This window comes from Coregonus lavaretus, assembly GCF_964263955.1.
Source record: "Coregonus lavaretus genome assembly, chromosome: 36".
Classification (NCBI taxonomy): Eukaryota; Metazoa; Chordata; class Actinopteri; order Salmoniformes; family Salmonidae; genus Coregonus; species Coregonus lavaretus.
Genome location: NC_140023.1, coordinates 28,395,021 through 28,414,959, shown reverse-complemented (window position 1 = coordinate 28,414,959; position 19,939 = coordinate 28,395,021). Strand labels below are relative to the sequence as shown.

Genomic DNA, 19,939 nt, shown 5'->3' with positions numbered 1-19,939 from the left:
GCTGGGTTTCTGTACAGCACTTCGAGATATTAGCTGATGTAAGAAGGGCTATATAAAATAAAATTGATTGATTGATTGATTGTGTGTGTGCGCGTGTGCACCTTCTGTGAGGCCAGATATTCCATGCCCCGTGCCACCTGGTAGGTACAGGAGACCAGATCCTTGAAGGCGAGCTGTTCGTCTGAGCAGCGGTTAATATCGTAGGAGTACTCCATGCCAGGGGGCCTGCGAGTGCGTAGGTACTCCCTCAGGTTCCCTTTAGAGGCATACTCCACTATCACGTACAGAGGGCCTGTCACACACACACAGAGAAAGAGTGAGAGAGAGAGATATTTAGGACTCAACCACACTGACTGATTACTGCTTTCCAAATTGGGGAAGAGAGAAGGAACCGAGTCTAGCAGGGATTTTGTGCATCAGGATTGAATGTTGACTTAAACCATTTGTGGGTGACAGTGGCAAACATGGACTAATGACAAATATATGGGGAGGGGAAAAGTTTTTTTTGTGTGGATAAAATACTCCTTTAAATTCAGTTCTGTTGTTCAACACCATATTCATAGTAGATGTGTGTGAGAGAGCTTAGGAACTCTACTCTAGCAATACATTTTTGTGTGCGAGTATGTGCGTGCTTTCTCGTTAATCGTTTCACCACAATGGAACCAAAGGACATATATGGGTGTTTTGGGAGCCTTGTTCATGTTTATTCATGGCCACCAAATGATTTGATATTGAGATAAAAACAGCTGCATTGGACCGTTAAAGGAGTAGTTCACTTCCTCATTGTTCGTTCTGCAGTATGGGGTCCATTGATAAACATGAACAAAGGCTCCAAAAACACCCAAATACATCCTTTTAGAAACGGCAAAGCTCTCAGTATAGTGATACAGGTCTTTCGATGTTGTACACATGAAACTGTGTAATTCCAAATGTTATGCATGCACGTGCTTTCTCGTTCCAATTGTGGGGATACAATTAACGAGAAACCGCAGAACGAGAAATTAGGAAGTCTATTGCGGGTGGGGTACGTTTTTCAAAACTAAGTGAAATCGGCCCCAAAAAAGTCTGGAACTTCCTATAACATGCCATTTACAGTTGAAGTCGGAAGTTTACATACACTTAGGTTGGAGTCATTAAAACTTGTTTTTCAACTACTCCACACATTTCTTGTTAACAAACTATAGTTTTGGCAAGTTGGTTAGGTCATCTACTTTGTGCATGACACAAGTAATTTTTCCAACAATTGTTTACAGACAGATTATTTCACTTATAATTCACTGTATCGCAATTCCAGTGGGTCAGAAGTTTACATACACTAAGTTGACTGTGCCTTTAAACAGCTTGGAAAATTCCAGAAAATGATGTAATGGCTTTAGAAGCTTCTGATAGGCTAATTGACATAATTTGAGTCAATTGGAGGTGTACCTGTGGATGTATTTCAAGGCCTACGTTCAAACTCAATGCCTCTTTGCTTGACATCATGGGAAAATGAAAATAAATCAGCCAAGACTTCAGTTACACCAGCTCTGTCAGGAGGAATGGGCCAAAATTCACCCAATTTATTGTGGGAAGCATGTGGAAGGCTACCCGAAACGTTTGACCCAAGTTAAACAATTTAAAGGCTATGCTACCAAATACTAATTGAGTGTATGTAAACTTCTGACACACTGGGAATGTGATGAAAGAAATAAAACCCGAAATAAATCATTCTCTCTACTATTACTCTGACATTTCACATTCTTAAAATAAAGTGGTGATCCTAACTGACCTAAGACAGGGAATTTTTACTAGGATTAAATGTCAGGAATTGTGAAGAACTGAGTTTAAATGTATTTGGCTAAGGTGTATGTAAACTTCCGACTTCAACTATACATACAAAAAGTGAACCAGTCCTTTAAAGGGACAATCATTATTTGGTGAAAGCCTATGTTCTATCAGTGGGTAAAATAAAAATTTCCCCCATTATTTAACTTCTAAGTGGTCCGTCTGTGAAATCAGGAAATCGTGTAGGAACGCGTCATAGCTACATGGTTCTCATCTGTGGAGATAGGGATAACACACTATCACATTTCATAATACTTTAAAAACAATTATCTGCATTCCAGATAGCCAAATCAGCCAATAGATGGTATGGGCATACTTGTCTAGAACACATCCATCTGTTTATATTGTCATGACAAAGTATATATTTTGCTTAAATGTGCTCAATCTAAACAGTGTACCAAATTATTCAACTCAGTTTCTCCTTCAAGTTCCATCTTGCAACGACCCTGTGTGATTGTGGGAAATGCGGGAAAGGGCCGTTGTTGACATAGCAACATACTCTGCACTCACTCTGGGGCAGAGACAAACTGTAAGTTGAACTCGGTTAGATAGACTCCTACCCTTACAAAAATGTACCATGGTAGTACAATGAAGAAAAAAAAGATCATGGTATTTGCACCAATACCATTGTATTTTCCTGCCATGTTAGTGACCACAAAAACATTACCGTAATTTTCGGACTATAAGCCGCGCCTTTTTTCCCATTTTTCGACCCTGCGGCTTATATAACGGTGCGGCTAATCTATGGATTTTTACAGCTAAAGGCCACTAGAAGACCTCCTAAATCTATGGATTTTACAGGTTACAGTCCACCAACTTTAACTCTATGGGCTCTATGACCGGTCCGCGCCCCCCACCTTTAAGCGGCGGGCTCCAGCAGGAAAAGCTGGAGGCCGGAAAAGAGTGAGACAGGTAGCGCGCAAAAGTAAAAGTGGAACCGAGAGTGGTACGAGAGACAGAACGAGAGACAGAACGAGAGCAAGACAGACAGACAGACATTACGAGAGCGAGACAGTTTGTGCAAAGGAAGTTTTCATGCACAAACCCTCATTATGGAAAACAAACGTAGAAATGCATATGATGCAGCTTTTAAGTTAAAGACCAGTCAATCTGGCTGTCAAAACATCCACGATCATTAACGGGTTCCGAAAGGCTGGACTGCTGCGTGATGAAGAGGAGGACGCCGCCACAGCTGAGGCCCTTCAGAGGCTGTTCGATTCCGACAGTGACGAAGAGGAGTTCGTTGGTTTTGAGAGCGACAACGAAGGAGAGAGGAGAGTGGCTGACGAAGCCACCCTGAGCCTGTTCGTTTCCGACACTGAAGATGAGGACTTTGGTGGTTTTAGTACGCAGGAAGAAGACGGAGATGAGGATTAATGACTTGACTTTTCTGGTTACAGCCGTGTACTGCACCTTTGCCTAAAAGATGAAGATGATGATTAATGACTTTTCTGGTAGGCTGATTACCGTATATTTTAAGCAGCCGTGTTGCTGCAACTTTAGGCTTACGCGCTTACTGTCGTGTTACAGGCACTTTATTTTGCACTTTCAAAAAAACACATTTAATTTAGCCATTGATATTGCCTCGTCAAGCGCTGTAAGCTTTGTTTTTTGTTATGGTACTACTGTAGGCTATAATGTAGATAAATATTCAAAGATGTGCACACTTTTTCAAGGTTTTTCAAAAATAACCAAAGTTAAGGGGTTAAATGATTGTGACGCTATTAACTAATTTTGCTGGGGAACCCCTAGCACTCCCTCAAGGACCACTGGTTGAAAACCACTGCTGTAGATCACTGCCGGTATGTGCGCTGGGAGCGCACCGTTTAAGTTTGAAAGTTGAAAAGTTTGTGTGTCTGAAACGCTATGTGATACAGTACAGTTTACACAGCACAGTATATGTTCTGTAGCTACTATTGCACTAAATGGTAACACTTGAATACGTTATGCAAATATGCAACTTGTTTGTTGAAATGTTAATAAATGGGAGCTTCCTCAAGCAGCCATCTCTTTCCCGACAATCCCCTCTGTGCACGAACCCTTACATATGGTAATTAAACATTAAAACAACTGCGGCTTATAGTCCAGTGCGGCTTATATATGTACACATCATTCAATATCATTCAATTTAGCTGCTGCGGCTTATACTCCGGTGCGCCATATAGTGCGGAAAATACGGTATATACTTTTCATTGTACTAGCTACCATAGTACAAAAATGACCCATGGTAGTACAATGAAAATAATACCATGGTTTTGTAATAGCAGCATGTAGTGAAACATGAAAACATGGTAGTTGTTTACAATGTACTGTGTCCCACTGTTTTTCGGGTTAAGTGATCAGAAACATTCAAATGCAACATTGACTACTCACTCACAGAGTAGGCCTAGTACCCTCTTAAACCCCTTTAGCTCATAGTGAAAAACCACAACACAATTCTTTATTTTTATGTAGCAGACGCTCTTATCCAGAGCGACTTACAGGAGCAATTAGGGTTAAGTGCCTTGCTCAAGGGCACATTGACAGATTTCTCACCTAGTCGGCTCGGGGATTAGAACCAGCGACCTTTCGTTTACTGGCACAACACTCTTAACCACTAAGCTACCTGCCGCTGGTAGTGTAGTGTACCCTCTTAAACATTGGGACCTGGATAAGGTATGGTGAGAAGAATGAAGGGTCTGAAACCTTACATTTTTTTAATAGTTAGTTTATCTGGTGCTTCTCTTTTCAATACAGTTTTAAGTTGGCTCTCCATTCAACTGACTTGACTTTTCTTATACAATTCTAAATAGCCAACATATTTAAAAAATGTATTAATTATCATCTTATCGCACAGATACATTTTCATCATGTAATTCTCAACATATCCCTAAAAACAGTAAGTTACAATGTTTCCCTTTGTTTACACGTTTGTTGATGCTGTCGCCATGACTACGACAGGCTAGCTTGACTGGAGCTAACTTTAGTCGACATTACCTTCTATGCTAATGGTCTTTTATAAATTAATTAAACTATCAAAACATCATAAATAAATAACAATTATTATGTCATTACACTCGCTTAATTACACACTCTTAACTTGGTGTTTCATATCCTATGCTTTATAACACGCTAACCGTAATGATAACGTTTACAATATTTAGTTTATATGGTGCTTCTCTCTTCAGTTGGCTCTCTCATTCAATTGACTCACTGACTAGGCAGGTTAGTGCGAGAGTGAGAGCGTGTGAAGCAACCACTAGAGCGAGCGGCTCCCTCTGCGGGCCGAAACAAGCGCAACACCTCTTGCCTATAAATACTGTAAATGATTACAAAATGCCAAACATTAGGCTACCATATATCTTACATTATTCCACATTTCAGGTTGGTAACACAGGGAACCCAAACATGAGCAAAAAACAGTACTATTAATACAGAAAGTACTACCCCTTTTCACAGTAACTATTTCACTTTTATGTTATAGACAAACTAGGACCAACAATAGTAGCCTGCCTCTGACTTTATCAGAAACTTGCCTTACTGGTATATAAATAAATCAATATAATACCAACCAAACTCTTTTGACCTTGGGGGGTTTATTTATTTAATGCATTATACCGCCATTGTGCTATGGTAACGCACAATTAATAAATATGGTACCATATGATAATTATTGGTACCATTTATCATAATTGTGCGTTACCATGGTTGAATGTATAATGCAGGTTAAAACCATGGTATTTCCATGATCCACATCTACCATGGTATAAATGATGCAATACCATGGTATTATTTATGTGCATGGCAGTACCATCATACTTCAAATCTAAAACCATGGTACATTTCCATGATTCAGATTCATACCATCGTAATATTTAGCTACAATGGCAGTACCATGGTAGTACCATCATACTTCAAAGCTATAACCATGGTACATTTCCATGATTCAGACTATACCATGGTATAAGTGGAAGTATCATAGTAGTACCATGGTATGAATGAAAGTACCATAGTAGTACCATGGTACATTTTTGTAAGGGTAAATTGATAGTGCAGTTTGTTTAGGCGATTTTACAGCTAGCTAGCTACTTCAAATGCTGACATTTACTTTGGTATTATTGTGTGTAGCTACATTTGCTAGCTAGCTAGCTACCTAGCTAGCTAGCCAGCCGGCCCAGAGAGAGCATTGCATTGCGGGTTTTGTAGTCGACTTGAGCTGGAACAGATTTCCACAATGATTTTCACATTTTGCTAACAACCTTGTTATAACGACAAAATGAAAGATTTGTTCACAAAAAATATTGTTTTCACACTGTTAATGATAGGAAATTGTGGTTTTGGGTGGATTGTCTCTTTAAGGTACAGCCCTTCGTACTCACCTTGTTGTGTACAGGCCCCTAGTAGGTTGATGATGTTCTTGTGTTTCCCAATCATCTTCATCATCTCCATCTCTGACACCAGATCAGACAGGTCTTTCTCTGTAGCATCGTCTGGAGGGGGGCAGGAGGAGGGAGGAACAAGGCGTCAATATACAGTAGAGGACAAAACAGACACACATAAAAAAATCACACACACACACAAACGTATTCATGCATAACAGACAAGTGCCTACACACTACCCGCTCCTCTTTCCCCATAACCCAGGACCCCCTAACCCGTCTGTCCTACAGTCCAAGCAGACAAGCTTAATCTGTGCTGTTATTAAGCATGCTTCACTGACAGTGGTGGTCTAGATTACATTATAGCAGTATGACCACCAAACAGACCAAACATAGGCCTCTATTCTTTCAGCAGCCAGGGAATTAAAATACATTCGGTCAATCTGATGTTATTATCTCCAGCAGCACGAGTCTCTGTTTTCATGGGTCTGATTGAGACGACCAGTCAGTCAGACACAATGGCATAGGATTCATTCCATTGTCAGCACCATTACCTCCATTGTCAGGGCTATTCTCTCCTCCTTTTTTAATAGAGTGGTCCTTCTATCCTTCCCTCCTTGTGACTACGCGTTCTTTGTGTGGGTGCCAAGTAAGGCCTGGGCAGCTGGTGCTGTGGGGGTCAGGTATGTGACCCCGCCCCATGACCCCGCCCCTACAGCTGTCAATCAGCAACAAGGAATAAGGACCTCGACAACCCCTACATACAGGTACACACACGTATGCACATATAGCCAGTGTATGTAGTGTATATAAGACATACATAAGTAAACACACCCACGTACACACCCCAGCCACAACATACACCCCAACCCAGAGCTGGTGGCGGTGGCCCAGCCCGGGGCTTACAGCTAGCAGGGCAGTATGTCTCAGGGCTAGGGTTACACTGTGGCAATCCTGAGATAGTGAGATCCCGCAGGCTACTGTGGGAGGGACAATCACACACATACAAACTGAGGGACACACTCACATGTACCTTTCAGCATCTTCACGGCCACTGTGATGGCCTCCTTGGGCTTGTCCTTATCGATGCCTAGCGCTTCAGCCATCACCACCTGGCCAAAGCAGCCCTCGCCCAGCGGCTTGCCCAGAGTCAACCTGTAGAGGAGAAAAAGGGAAACGTTAGAGAAACAGTTAATGTTCAAACACCTGAGTCATATTCATTAGGGCACACTCACTGTTTAAGTCTGTTTTCTTCTGTTTGGTGCCTATTAAATACATCCCTAGCCAAATCAAAATGGATACACACGCACAGACTAAAACAATTTAGTGCCTTTATATGCAACAGTTAGCAACTGGAACACAAACACCTATTGAGAACCCACTTAACTCTCTTATCTCTCTCATCACCTTGCTCTCTGTAGGACACATACATGAACAGATTTGTAAGGAGCAAGAGAATGAGAGCGACAGAGAGAGAACAAGAGAGCGAGAAAGAGAGGTAAACAGAGAGCGAACAGGCAGTAGGCCATCGTTTTCCACGCTTCACAATCACAAGGCCACGGAACCAGACAGAATATCAGCATGCGCTGACCTGCTGGCAAGTGTCTTCACTGACATTTTCAACCTATCTCTGACCCGGTCAGTAATACCAACTTGTTTCAAGCATACCACCATAGTCCCTGTGCCCAAGAACGCCAAGGTAACCTGCCTTAATGACTATCGACCCGTAGCACTCACATCTATAGCCAAGAAATGCTTTGAAAGGCTGGTCATGGCTCACATCAACACCATAATCCCAGACACCCTGGACCCACTCCAATTCGCATACCGCCCCAACAGATCCACAGATGATGCAATCTCTATTTCACTCCACGCTGCCCTCTCACACATGGACAAAAGGAATACCTATATAATAATGCTGTTCATTGACTACAGCTCAGCATTCAACACCATAGTCCCCTCCAAACTCATCACCAAGCTCAGATCCCTGGGACTGAACACCTCCCTCTGCAACTGAATCCTCGACACGCTGACCATCAACACGGGGGCCCCTCAGGGGTGTGTGCTTAGCCCCCTCCTCTACTCCCTGTTCACCCACGACTTTGTGGCCGCGCACGACTCCAACACCATCATCAAGTTTGCTGACGACACAACGGTGGTAGGACTGATCACCGATGACAATGAGGCAGCCTATAGGTAGGAGGTCAGAGACCTGACGGTGTGCCAGGACAACAATTTATCCCTCAACGTCAGCAAGACAAAGGAGCTGATCGTGGACTACAGGAAACGGAGGGGCGACCACGCCCCCATCCACAGATGGAGCGGATCAAGAGCTTCAAGTTGATTTAAAACAATACACAGCTTTTTTAAGAAGCTAAGGATCCTCCAAATAATGCTTTCTGGTGGAGTACCCTATTTTAAATGATTTTATATATTTCTGTACAGACAGGAGTAGGCTAATTAGGCGTAATAATTGTTGCAATTTAATTAAACTTACTAGCTTTATGGACACGAAGCCTATGTGACTCTTTCTGTTGAATAATTAATGAATTGTCTGACACAATCTTTTTTAAGAAGAGACATTTATTTATTTAACATAAAGCAATAAAAAAAGTCCACACAGAAAATGATTTTGAAGGCTAGTGCTTCTACAATAAATTACCACTAACAGCAGAAACATAAATAGGTCAGAGCAAATATTAACAGTGGATCTATAAGGCCTATAATAAAACAAAAATAATTAACTATTTTATAGCAAACGGCGACGGCTGGTAAAATGCAAACTACGCATCATCTTCTATCTCCAGCTCCAGGTTCCGTGCCAGGAACATGAGCATATTGACTTTGTCTGGCTTGAGGCACGAGCGGACAGGGGTGCTCTGATGCGGTGCTCGTGGCACAAATACACATGTATCTGCGTGCCAGCTTCGACATCAATGTATCAGGTGTTCATGGTCAAGCTGTTCCTGCAGGTAGCGAGTCAGTTCGGTGTCTGCATGGACTCTGAGGGGTACAGGGGCAGGGGTTTGTGCCCTTCACTTCTGGAGAAGATCCCATAAATTCATTTTCTTGGCAGGCGGTGCACTCGCTCCATCGTTCGAGTCATCATCTCCCCAAGTCGCAGTAGCACCTCCAACCCCGCCTCCGACGCCCCCTCACCATTTCTTTCAGGAGTGCTTCTCTCATCTCATTCAAATCATCCAGGAGGGAAGACTTGGACAAAAGGTATTCTGTTGTCGGTAGGCTGTACTTGTCCTCGAACACACTGGACATGTTCCTTTTGAGGCTTTCTGTTAGGTCGGTGTCGTTGGTGAGGTCGGGCTTTAGATCTCCCGTCAGTAACTGGAGCACAGACTTCACTGACGAGACGGTGATGTAACTCTCATCCGAGAAAACATCAGTTAAGTCAGCCACAGGTTTCAGTGCTGCTTGGAGTGATGACAAGATGTCTTTGTCCTGCCATTTGAGGATGAGGTGATTATGTTTACGATCCGAGACCAGGATTTGTTCGATGGCTGGTGCTTGCTCCAAAACCCTCTCTAACATTTTCTGTTTGGTTCCCCACCGTGTTACGCAATCCTGTGGAATAAAACATAGTTCATACATCAATTCCTCATCCATATATCATAAAATGTAACATGTAGATATCCTGGAATATTTTCAATATTATTATTATTCAATTATAATCAGTGGTTTAATTAGAGTATGATTGGCAAAATAAAACAAACAAAACAGGCTAATTTCAGTGTGAAAAAAATATAGGCCTATGGTAATGCAACATTGAATGATTCAAAGAAATTAGTCTATTCTGTTTGTTTATTTGCTAGGGCATCTGAATAACATAATTATACATGAACAATTAGTTCACATAGCATAGCTTATTCTTTTAACATTGAATAGGCTATAAATAAATGGCTATGATTATAGCTGATCAAACTTCATTTCTCACCAGAATGAGGCTGTGATTTGGGAGGTTCAGCTCCGTCTGGGCCTTCACTAGCTCCCTCTGTTTTCACCAGCTCTGCAAAAAAGTGCCCACCAGAGTTCTACAAAGGCCTAGAGCCCAGCCTGTGCATGTGCTCTTGCTGTTCACGCCGTTGGTGACGGCGAGATGGAGATTGTGGCCAAAACAATTTAGCCAAGGCCAGTTCAGTTGCCTCACTGCAGCCACAATGTTGGCCCCGTTGTCTGTGGTGATACAGGTTAGTTTATTTTCGGCAAGGGCCCAGTCAAGCAATCCCAAACACAGGGCTTTGGCCATGTTGTCGGCTGTGTGGGATTCCGACATGTAGGTTGTTTCCAAACAGTGGGATTTCAGTGTCCAGTCTTTCGTGAGATAGTGCACGGTCAGGCTCATGTTAGGAGTCATATTTACACTTGACCACATGTCCGTGGTCAGTGCCAAAAAATTTACATCCTTTAGCTCTGTCTGAACCTCCCCCTTCACCTTGTTGAACAAGGTAGGGACCGCTGTTTGAAATAAATACTTTCTCCCCGGTAACGAGTATAGTTTGTCAAATTTACAGAGCATTTCTTTGAAGGTGGGTTTCTCCACCATTTTGAAGGGCACATTCCTATAGCTAAATAACAAGTTACACTGTCTGTCAGTGCTCACCATTTGTATTTTGTGCCTCGGGCAAAGGCTTGCGCCACACTGAGCTGCCGCTGGCTAGATGTGGATGGCGAGGCAGCATTAGCAGCCGTGGTGGCTAACCCAAGTTGGGCATAGGCCATAGGGTGGTTAATCCTCAGGTGGTTCCGAAGATTTGTGGTGATGGAATTCTTAGTAGGTATGGTTTTTGCGTATATTCTGAAAACAGGCTGGTCCAAGTCATCTGGTTCTACATTGTCATTAGGTTTGAAACCAAAATGTGCCCAAATAGGCACTACGAGAGCCTTCTTTTTCACCTCACTCCTCCGATCTACCGTAACTATGAAAACGGCCAGAGGTGAAGGGCAGAAGCTACCCATCCACCCCAACCTGATAGGCTATAGGATCGATAGGTACTATATGTACCCCCGGTCCCCACTTTTCACCCCACCCCTCCCCTCTTCAGTGAACTGAATTGACCTTCAAAAGATTCACTCCTAGCCGCACCCCTCCCCGGCGCATATGTCGGATTTGCTGATTGCAGCGCATCAGAAGATAGTTAGAAAGAGGATATGTATACATTTTAATAAATGGATGGACTAAGTTAGCAAAACAAAGCCATATAAACTCCCACTATGGGTAAAGTATATCTACATTAAAATAAAGTTGATAAAACATTGTATTAAAAAATATATAAAACAAAATGTAATGGTTTTGACAGTTTTCTATTTTCATGATGGTCTTCATCCAAAACCGTCAATGTCCCAGTTATCCAATTACCATCACAGCCCTAGTCCACACACACCCACACAGGTGTGAAGAGGGCACGTCAGCGCCTCTTCCCCCTCAGGAGGCTGAAAAGATTTGGCATTGGCCTTCAGATCCTCAAAAAGTTACATTGCTGCAACATTGAGAGCATCTTGACTGGCTGCATCACCGCTTGGTACGGCAATTGCAATGCACCTGACCGCAAGGCGCTACAAAGGGTGGTGAGTACGGCCCCGTACATCATCTCCCTGCCATCCAGGACCTCTACACCAGGCGGTCAGAGGAAGCCCAAAAAATGGTCAAAGACTCCAGCCATCCAAGCCATAGTCTGTTCTCTCTGCTACTGCACAGCAAGCGGTACCAGTGCACCAAGTCTGGAACCAACAGGACCCTGAACAGCTTCTACCCCCAAGCCATTAGACTGCTAAATAGCTAATGAAATGGCTACCTGGACTACCTGCATTGACCATTTCTTGCACTAACTCTCTTGCACTGACTCACACTGTACTCTACCCACACACTCACACATACTTACACTGCCCTCTCAATACACACACTACACGCGCACACATGCATACAGACGCCACAAACTCACACACACATTCACACTAAACACATACGCTGCTGCTACTGTCTATTATCTATCCCGACGCCTAGTCACTGTACCCCTACCTACAGTGGGGAAAAAAAATATTTAGTCAGCCACCAATTGTGCAGGTTCTCCCACTTAAAAAGATGAGAGAGGCCTGTAATTTTCATCATAGGTACACGTCAACTATGACAGACAAAATGAGGAAAAAAATCCAGAAAATCACATTGTAGGATTTTTAATGAATGTATTTGCAAATTATGGTGGAAAATAAGTATTTGGTCAATAACAAACAAGCAAGATTTCTCAATACTTTGTTATATACCCTTTGTTGTCAATGACACAGGTCAAACGTTTTCTGTAAGTCTTCACAAGGTTTTCACACACTGTTGCTGGTATTTTGGCCCATTCCTCCATGCAGATCTCCTCTAGAGCAGTGATGTTTTAGGGCTGTCGCTGGGCAACACGGACTTTCAACTCCCTCCAAAAATTTTCTATGGGGTTGAGATCTGGAGACTCCAGGACCTTGAAATGCTTCTTACGAAGCCACTCCTTCGATGCCCGGGTGGTGTGTTTGGGATCATTGTCATGCTGAAAGACCCAGCCACGTTTCATCTTCAATGCCCTTGCTGATGGAAGGAGGTTTTCACTCAAAATCTCACGATACATGGCCCCATTCATTCTTTCCTTTACACGGATCAGTCGTCCTGGTCCCTTTGCAGAAAAACAGCCCCAAAGTATGATGTTTTCACTCCCATGCTTCACAGTAGGTATGGTGTTCTTTGGATGCAACTCAGCATTCTTTGTCCTCCAAACACGACGAGTTGAGTTTTTACCAAAAAGTTATATTTTGGTTTCATCTGACCATATGACATTCTCCCAATCCTCTTCTGGATGCACTCTAGCAAACTTCAGACGGGCCTGGACATGTACTGGCTTAAGCAGGGGGACACGTCTAGCACTGCAGGATTTGAGTCCCTGGCGGCGTAGTGTGTTACTGATGGTAGGCTTTGTTACTTTGGTCCCAGCTCTCTGCAGGTCATTCACTAGGTCCCCCCGTGTGGTTCTGGGATTTTTGCTCACCGTTCTTGTGATCATTTTGACCCCACGGGGTGAGATCTTGCGTGGAGCCCCAGATCGAGGGAGATTATCAGTGGTCTTGTATGTCTTCCATTTCCTAATAATTGCTCCCACAGTTGATTTCTTCAAACCAAGCTGCTTACCTATTGCAGATTCAGTCATCCCAGCCTGGTGCAGGTCTACAATTTTGTTTCTGGTGTCCTTTGACAGCTCTTTGGTCTTGGCCATAGTGGAGTTTGGAGTGTGACTGTTTGAGGTTGTGGACAGGTGTCTTTTATACTGATAACAAGTTCAAACAGGTGCCATTAATACAGGTAACGAGTGGAGGACAGAGGAGCCTCTTAAATAAGAAGTTACAGGTCTGTGAGAGCCAGAAATCTTGCTTGTTTGTTGGTGACCAAATACTTATTTTCCACCATAATTTGCAAATAAATTCATTAAAAATCCTACAATGTGATTTTCTGGATTTTCTTTTCTCAATTTGTCTGTGATAGTTGACGTGTACCTATGATGAAAATTACAGGCCTCTCTCATCTTTTTAAGTTGGAGAACTTGCACAATTGGTGGCTGACTAAATACTTTTTTTCCCCACTGTATATGTACAGTGCCTTGCAAAAGTATTCATCCCCCTTGGCGTTTTTCCTATTTTGTTGCATTACTACCTGTAATTTAAATTGATTTTTATTTGGATTTCATGTAATAATAGTCCAAATTAGTGAAGTGAAATGAAAAAAATTACTTGTTTCAAAAAATTCTAAAAAATAAATAACGGAAAAGTGGTGCGTGCATATGTATTCACCCCCTTTGCTCTGAATCCCCTAAATAAGATCTGGTGACACCAATTACCGCCAGAAGTCTCATAATTAGTTAAATAAAGTCCACCTTTGTGCAATCTCAGTGTCACATGATCTCAGTATATATACACCTGTTCTGAGAGGCCCCAGAGTCTGCAACACCACTAAGCAAGGGGCACCACTAAGCAAGCGGCACCATGAAGACCAAGGAGCTCTCCAAACAGGTCAGGGACAAAGTTGTGGAGATGTACAGATCAGGGTTGGGTTTTTGAAAAATATCCAAAACTTTGAACATCCCACAGAGCACCATTAAATCCATTATAAAAAAATGGAAAGAATATGGCACCACAGCAAACCTGCCAAGAGAGGGCTGCCCACCAAAACTCACAGACCAGGCAAGGAGGGCATTAATCAGAGCGGCAACAAAGAGACCAAAGATAACCCGGAAAGACCTGCAAAGCTCCACAGCTTAGGACCACTTTAAGCCATACACGCCACAGAGCTGGGCTTTACGGAAGAGTGGCCAGAAAAAAGCCATTGCTTAAATAAGAAAATAAGCAAACACGTTTGGTGTTCACCAAAAGGCATGTGGGAGACTCCTCAAACATATGGAAGAAGGCACTCTGGTCAGATGAGACTAAAATTGAGCTTTTTGGCCATCAAGGAAAACACTATGTCTGGCGCAAACCCAACACCTCTCATCAACCTGAGAACACCATGTTTTTCATCGGCAGGGAATGGGAAACTGGTCAGAATTGAAGGAATGATGGATGGCGCTAAATACAGGGAAATTCTTGAGGGAAACCTGTTTCAGTCTTCCAGAGATTTGAGACTGGGATGGAGGTTCACCTTCCAGCAGGACAATGACCATAAGCATACTGCTAAAGCAACACTTGAGTGGTTTAAGGGGAAACATTTAAATGTCTTGGAATGGCCTAGTCAAAGCCCAGACCTCAATCCAATTGAGAATCTGTTATATGACTAAAAGATTGCTGTACACCAGCGGAACCCATCCGACTTGAAAGAGCTGGAGCAGTTATACAGTGAATAGTTATGCACGCTCAAGTTTTCTGTTTTTTTGTCTTATTTCTTGTTTGTTTCACAATAAAAAATATGTTGCATCTTCAAAGTGGTAGGCATGTTGTGTAAATCAAATGATACAAACCCCCCAAAAATGCATTTTAATTCCAGGTAGTAAGGCAACAAAATAGGAAAAATGGGGGGTGAATACTTTCGCAAGCCACTCTACATAGCTACCTCAATTAGTTTGTACCAATGCACATCGACTCGGTACTGGTACTCCCAGTATATTGCCATGTTATTTTTACTTGTTATTGTTATTTGTTATTCCTTGTGTCTCTATTTCTCTATTTTATTATTTTTTTATCTTTATCTTACCTCTGCGTTGTTGGAAAAGTACACTTAAGTAAGCATTTCACTGTTAGTCTACACCTGTTGTTTTACGAAACGTGACAAATCAAATTTGATCTTACTACTTCTGACCAGTGCACTTAGTAGGGAATAGGGTGCCATTTGGGCCGCTGAAAAAACACTTATTTCTCTCCACTGTTTACCTTGCCCTGAACCTGCTCAGTTTACAACTCATTACACCGCTTAACACTTGACGCTTTAACCCCTAAGAGAGAGAGAGCAGAAAACTGTGGTTTAACGTAGGCTAACACTGTGAGGTTACCTTAAAGGTGTGACAACATTACCTGAATGGAAATGTAATCTACACACCTATTTATGGTAATGTGCAGCAATATAAATCTAAATAAGTCACTCTCACTGTCACTCAGTTTGCATAAAATTCTGGCACGCTTTGTAATGGAAAGGTCTGTATAGCTACACATAGAATTTCTAATAGCTCTCTTTTATACACACTCACACAGGCATGTGCAGGTACGCACGCAGGAACACACACACACACACACACACACACACACACACACACACACACACACCTAGACTAAGCCCCAAACACTCCACACCACTATTACTCATGGTCACAACACCTCCCTGACCTCTGACTCTTTGGTCCCCGCCCCTGCAGCTCAGTCTTGCGGCTGTCTAAACATTCACACTGGCTCAGGGGCCTGAGGCCAGCATCCCATCACAGAAACACAATCCCTAGTCTGTCCACATACATACTTCCCAACTACCCTACCCCTAGCTCAATGGCACCCATTCTGCCCCGGCCCACCACACATAATCAATGTTATTTTTCCTTCCACGCCACCACAAACATTAGCATTCCAGAATGTTACGCATTTCCACCACGGCCCCTGAGGCACTTGGGAATGACAGAGGAGGAGCGGAGGGGCACAGAGATTAACAAAAGAAAGAGAGAGAGAGAGAGAGAGAGAGAGAGAGAGAGAGAGAGAGAGAGAGAGAGAGAGAGAGAGAGAGAGAGAGAGAGAGAGAGAGAGAGAGAGAGTAGGAGACAGAGAGAGAGACAGAGAGAGAGAGTAGGAGACAGAGAGAGAGAGAGAGAGAGAGAGAGAGAGAGAGAGAGAGAGAGAGAGAGAGAGAAAAGAGAAAAAGAGAGAGAGACACACACACAGACAGAGAGCGAGAGAGAGGGCTCAATCAAGCATGATAAGGAGAACATTTAGAATTTTCTCAAAACGTTTGTATTCCACCCATAACTCACACAACACAAACAGTTCCTCTCATTGGCACATCAACTAAATTTGCTATAACTGACTTGGTCACTTTTTATTGCCATGCAACTTAAATTCTACTCTTGCGCAAACAGACAATCCTGAGTACATAAAATAACACATCAGAAATTATTTTCAGAGATAAGGGAATTATTTCCCGATATTTTTTTGGAATGCTTTTGATCCCCTACTGTTAAATCTTCACACAAACATGGCATGGCCTTACACCACAGGCGAAGGCATGTTAATAACCCAAGAGCCAGTGTGTGCTTTACTGCCTGGGGTTTCCCCATTGCTTAACAACAAAAGACCTCACTGCAGCTAAATCACTACAGTGCATTAGGAAAGAATTCAGACCAATTCCCTTTTCCACATTTTATTACGTTACAGCCTTATTCTAAAATAGATTCACTATTCATTTTTGTATCAATCTACACACAATACCCCGTAATGACAAAGCAAAAACAGGTTTTTATTATTTTTCGAATTTTTATTATAAAATAAAAAACAGAAACACCTTATTTACATAAGTATTCAGACCCTTTGCTATGAGACTCGAAATTGAGCTCAGGTGCATCCTGTTTCCATTGATCATCCTTGAGATGTTTCTACAACTTGATTGGAGTCCACCTGTGGTAAATTCCATTGACTGGACATGATTTGGAAAGGCACACACCTGTCTATATAAGGTCCCACAGTTGACAGTGCACGTCAGAGCAGAAACCAAGCCGTGAGGTTGAAGGAATTGTCCGTAGAGCTCCGAGACAGGATTGTGTCGAGGCACAGCTCTGGGGAAGGGTACCAAAAAATGTCTGCAGCATTGAAGGTCCCCCAGAACACACTGGCCTCCATCATTTTTAAGTGGAAGAAGTTTGTAACCACCAAGACTATTCCTAGAGCTGGCCGCCCAGCCAAACTGAGCAATCAGGGGAGGAGGGCCTTGGTCAGGGAGGTGACCAAGAACCCAATGGTTACTCTGACAGAGCTCCAGAGTTCCTCTGTGGAGATGGGAGAACCTTCCAGAAGGACAACCATCTCTGCAGAACTCCACCAATCAGGCCTTTATGGTGGAGTGGCCAGACGGAAGCCACTCCTCAGTAAAAGGCACATGACAGCCCACTTGGAGTATGCTCAGACCATGAGAAACAAGATTATCTGGTCTGATGAAACCAAGATTGAACACTTTGGCCTGAATGCCAAGCGTCACGTCTGGAAGAAACCTGGCACCATCCCTACAGTGAAGCATGGTGGTGGCAGCATCATGCTGTGGGGATGTTTTTCAGCGGCAGGGACTGGGAGACTAGTCAGGATCGAGGGAAAGATGAACGGAGCATAGTACAGAGAGATCCTTGATGAAAACCTGCTCCAGAGCGCTCAGGACCTCAGACTGGGGCGAAGGTTCACCTTCCAACAGGACAGCGACCCTAAACACACAGCCAAGACAACGCAGGAGTGGCTTCAGGACAAGTCTCTGAATGTCCTTGAGTGGCCCAGCCAGAGTCCGGACTTGAACCCGATCAAACATCTCTGGAGAGACCTGAAAATAGCTGTGCAGCAACGCTCCCCATTCAACCTGACAGAGTTTGAGAGGATCTGCAGAGAAGAATAGGAGAAACTCCCCAAATACAGGTGTGCCAAGCTTGTAGCATCATACCCAAGAAGACTCAAGGCTGTAATCGCTGCCAAAGGTGCTTCAACAAAGTACTGAGTACATTTTTTGTTTTTTACATTGATAAAAACCTGTTTTTGCTTTGTCATTATGGGGTATTGTGTGTAGATTGATGAGGGGGGTGAAAAACAATTTAATCCATTTTAGAATAAGGCTGTAACGTAACAAAATGTGGAAAAAGTCAAGGGGTCTAAATACTTCCCGAATGCACTGTGTGAAACTTTCCACTGAAGCTGGCTGAGGCCATTAGTTCAACTCGCAGGGACTAACTGTTCTGGTATGAGGCAAAGCAAACATTCACAGCACACAGATTATAGCCATGTCACACACACACACTAGTGATGTGACACATGGACAGTTTTTCTTAACGTTTAAACAGCTACTTTTTATCAGTTTTCCGTTAAAACAATGAGAACAATTCATAAAATTCCATGTGAATTCACAATGCAGATGGTCTACATTGCGCTTCTTGAGGAGAGAGAGAGAAAATTGTATAATTTATGCTGCTGCTGCTCTTGCTTTTCAGCTAGCATCTCTCGGTTTGATGCAGTCAAGACAGGTACTATGTTTTCAGATGAGATGATAAATACCAAGCAATAAGTAAGTCTACCAGCACGAGTCGACTTGGTTGATCTAACTCCCTGCTCCCCTCGCCACTCACTGACGCACACCGCACGGCCCCTCCCTCACTCCCTGCTTGAGCTTCTCTCTCCCTCCTGCATTACATCGCTGGTTAATAAACTAGCTAAACAAAAAAATATCCTCCTACTACCGTTACAGCATTGTTGTTTTAGGTATTTGTTTAATTTGTATTTTTCCCTTTATGATGAGGATTGGGACCTGTTAGTGGTAGTTTTGTGATAACTGCAACAACTAACTTTGTTTTTCTGGGAGAAAAAAGAATTACGATCCCAATTTCGTTTAAAACATTTTAAACACAGGGTCCTGATCATTAGGCTGAACATTTTATAACATTTTGCAATGTAAAACAAAAATGAGGGTTTCTTATTGGACAACTCCATGTTGTCCCTTCCTCTTTCAGTCCCTTTTTCTTCTGTTTTGTGCCTAATAAACACTACCCTGGTACAGTGTAGTACTCAGAAATGACTCATTGTTCTTTATCACAGTCACAGCCATTACTCACTGGTTAATCATTACAGATAACAAACCATGTTCAATGGTACTTAATGGTATATTACACCAGACAACACTAGTGCCTCATGTAACATCCTGCTGATACAATCAGTTAGGTAATTGTCAGCTTAAATTGCCATTATTCTACCATGATGAGGGAGTAATCTGCTACTATAATGCATATAGTTAGGAGACAATAAAGTAATCAGCAACTTTCACTTTAAAGTGTGAAATCACTGCCTCAAACTCTTACAAATGGGACCCTGCACTGGATTCATTTCTGTAAAAAGAAAAAAAGTTCGGTAGAAATACTGTACATTCCAACTGAGCAAAAACCTCACTGACTGCAGCCAGCCTTGGGCCTCACCGATTCTCAGAGAAATACCTGAGGATAAAGCCACTGTAGGCCACATTCCAGGGGGTCTGTGAAGCAGTTAAGCAACACAAATTAACCAATGATTGAAAGACA

The 19,939-nt window shown here is 42.7% G+C and overlaps 1 protein-coding gene across 7 annotated transcripts in view; it reads right to left on the bottom strand.

The window, feature by feature from the left end:
• Positions 1–19,939, bottom strand: part of LOC311110577 (fibroblast growth factor receptor 2-like) — a 109,663-nt gene that overhangs the window by 31,074 nt on the left and 58,650 nt on the right. For 5 of the 7 annotated variants that reach the window (XM_084153094.1, XM_084153090.1, XM_084153088.1 and 2 more), the window contains 3 exons: positions 7,210–7,337; positions 6,183–6,293; positions 102–292 (listed from right to left, as the gene is read on the bottom strand). In XM_084153094.1, the coding sequence (XP_084009220.1) occupies positions 102–292; positions 6,183–6,293; positions 7,210–7,337 (430 nt within the window). The remainder of the gene's footprint in view (positions 1–101; positions 293–6,182; positions 6,294–7,209; positions 7,338–19,939) is intronic. The other 2 variants (XM_084153091.1, XM_084153089.1) reach the window with 1 other exon arrangement.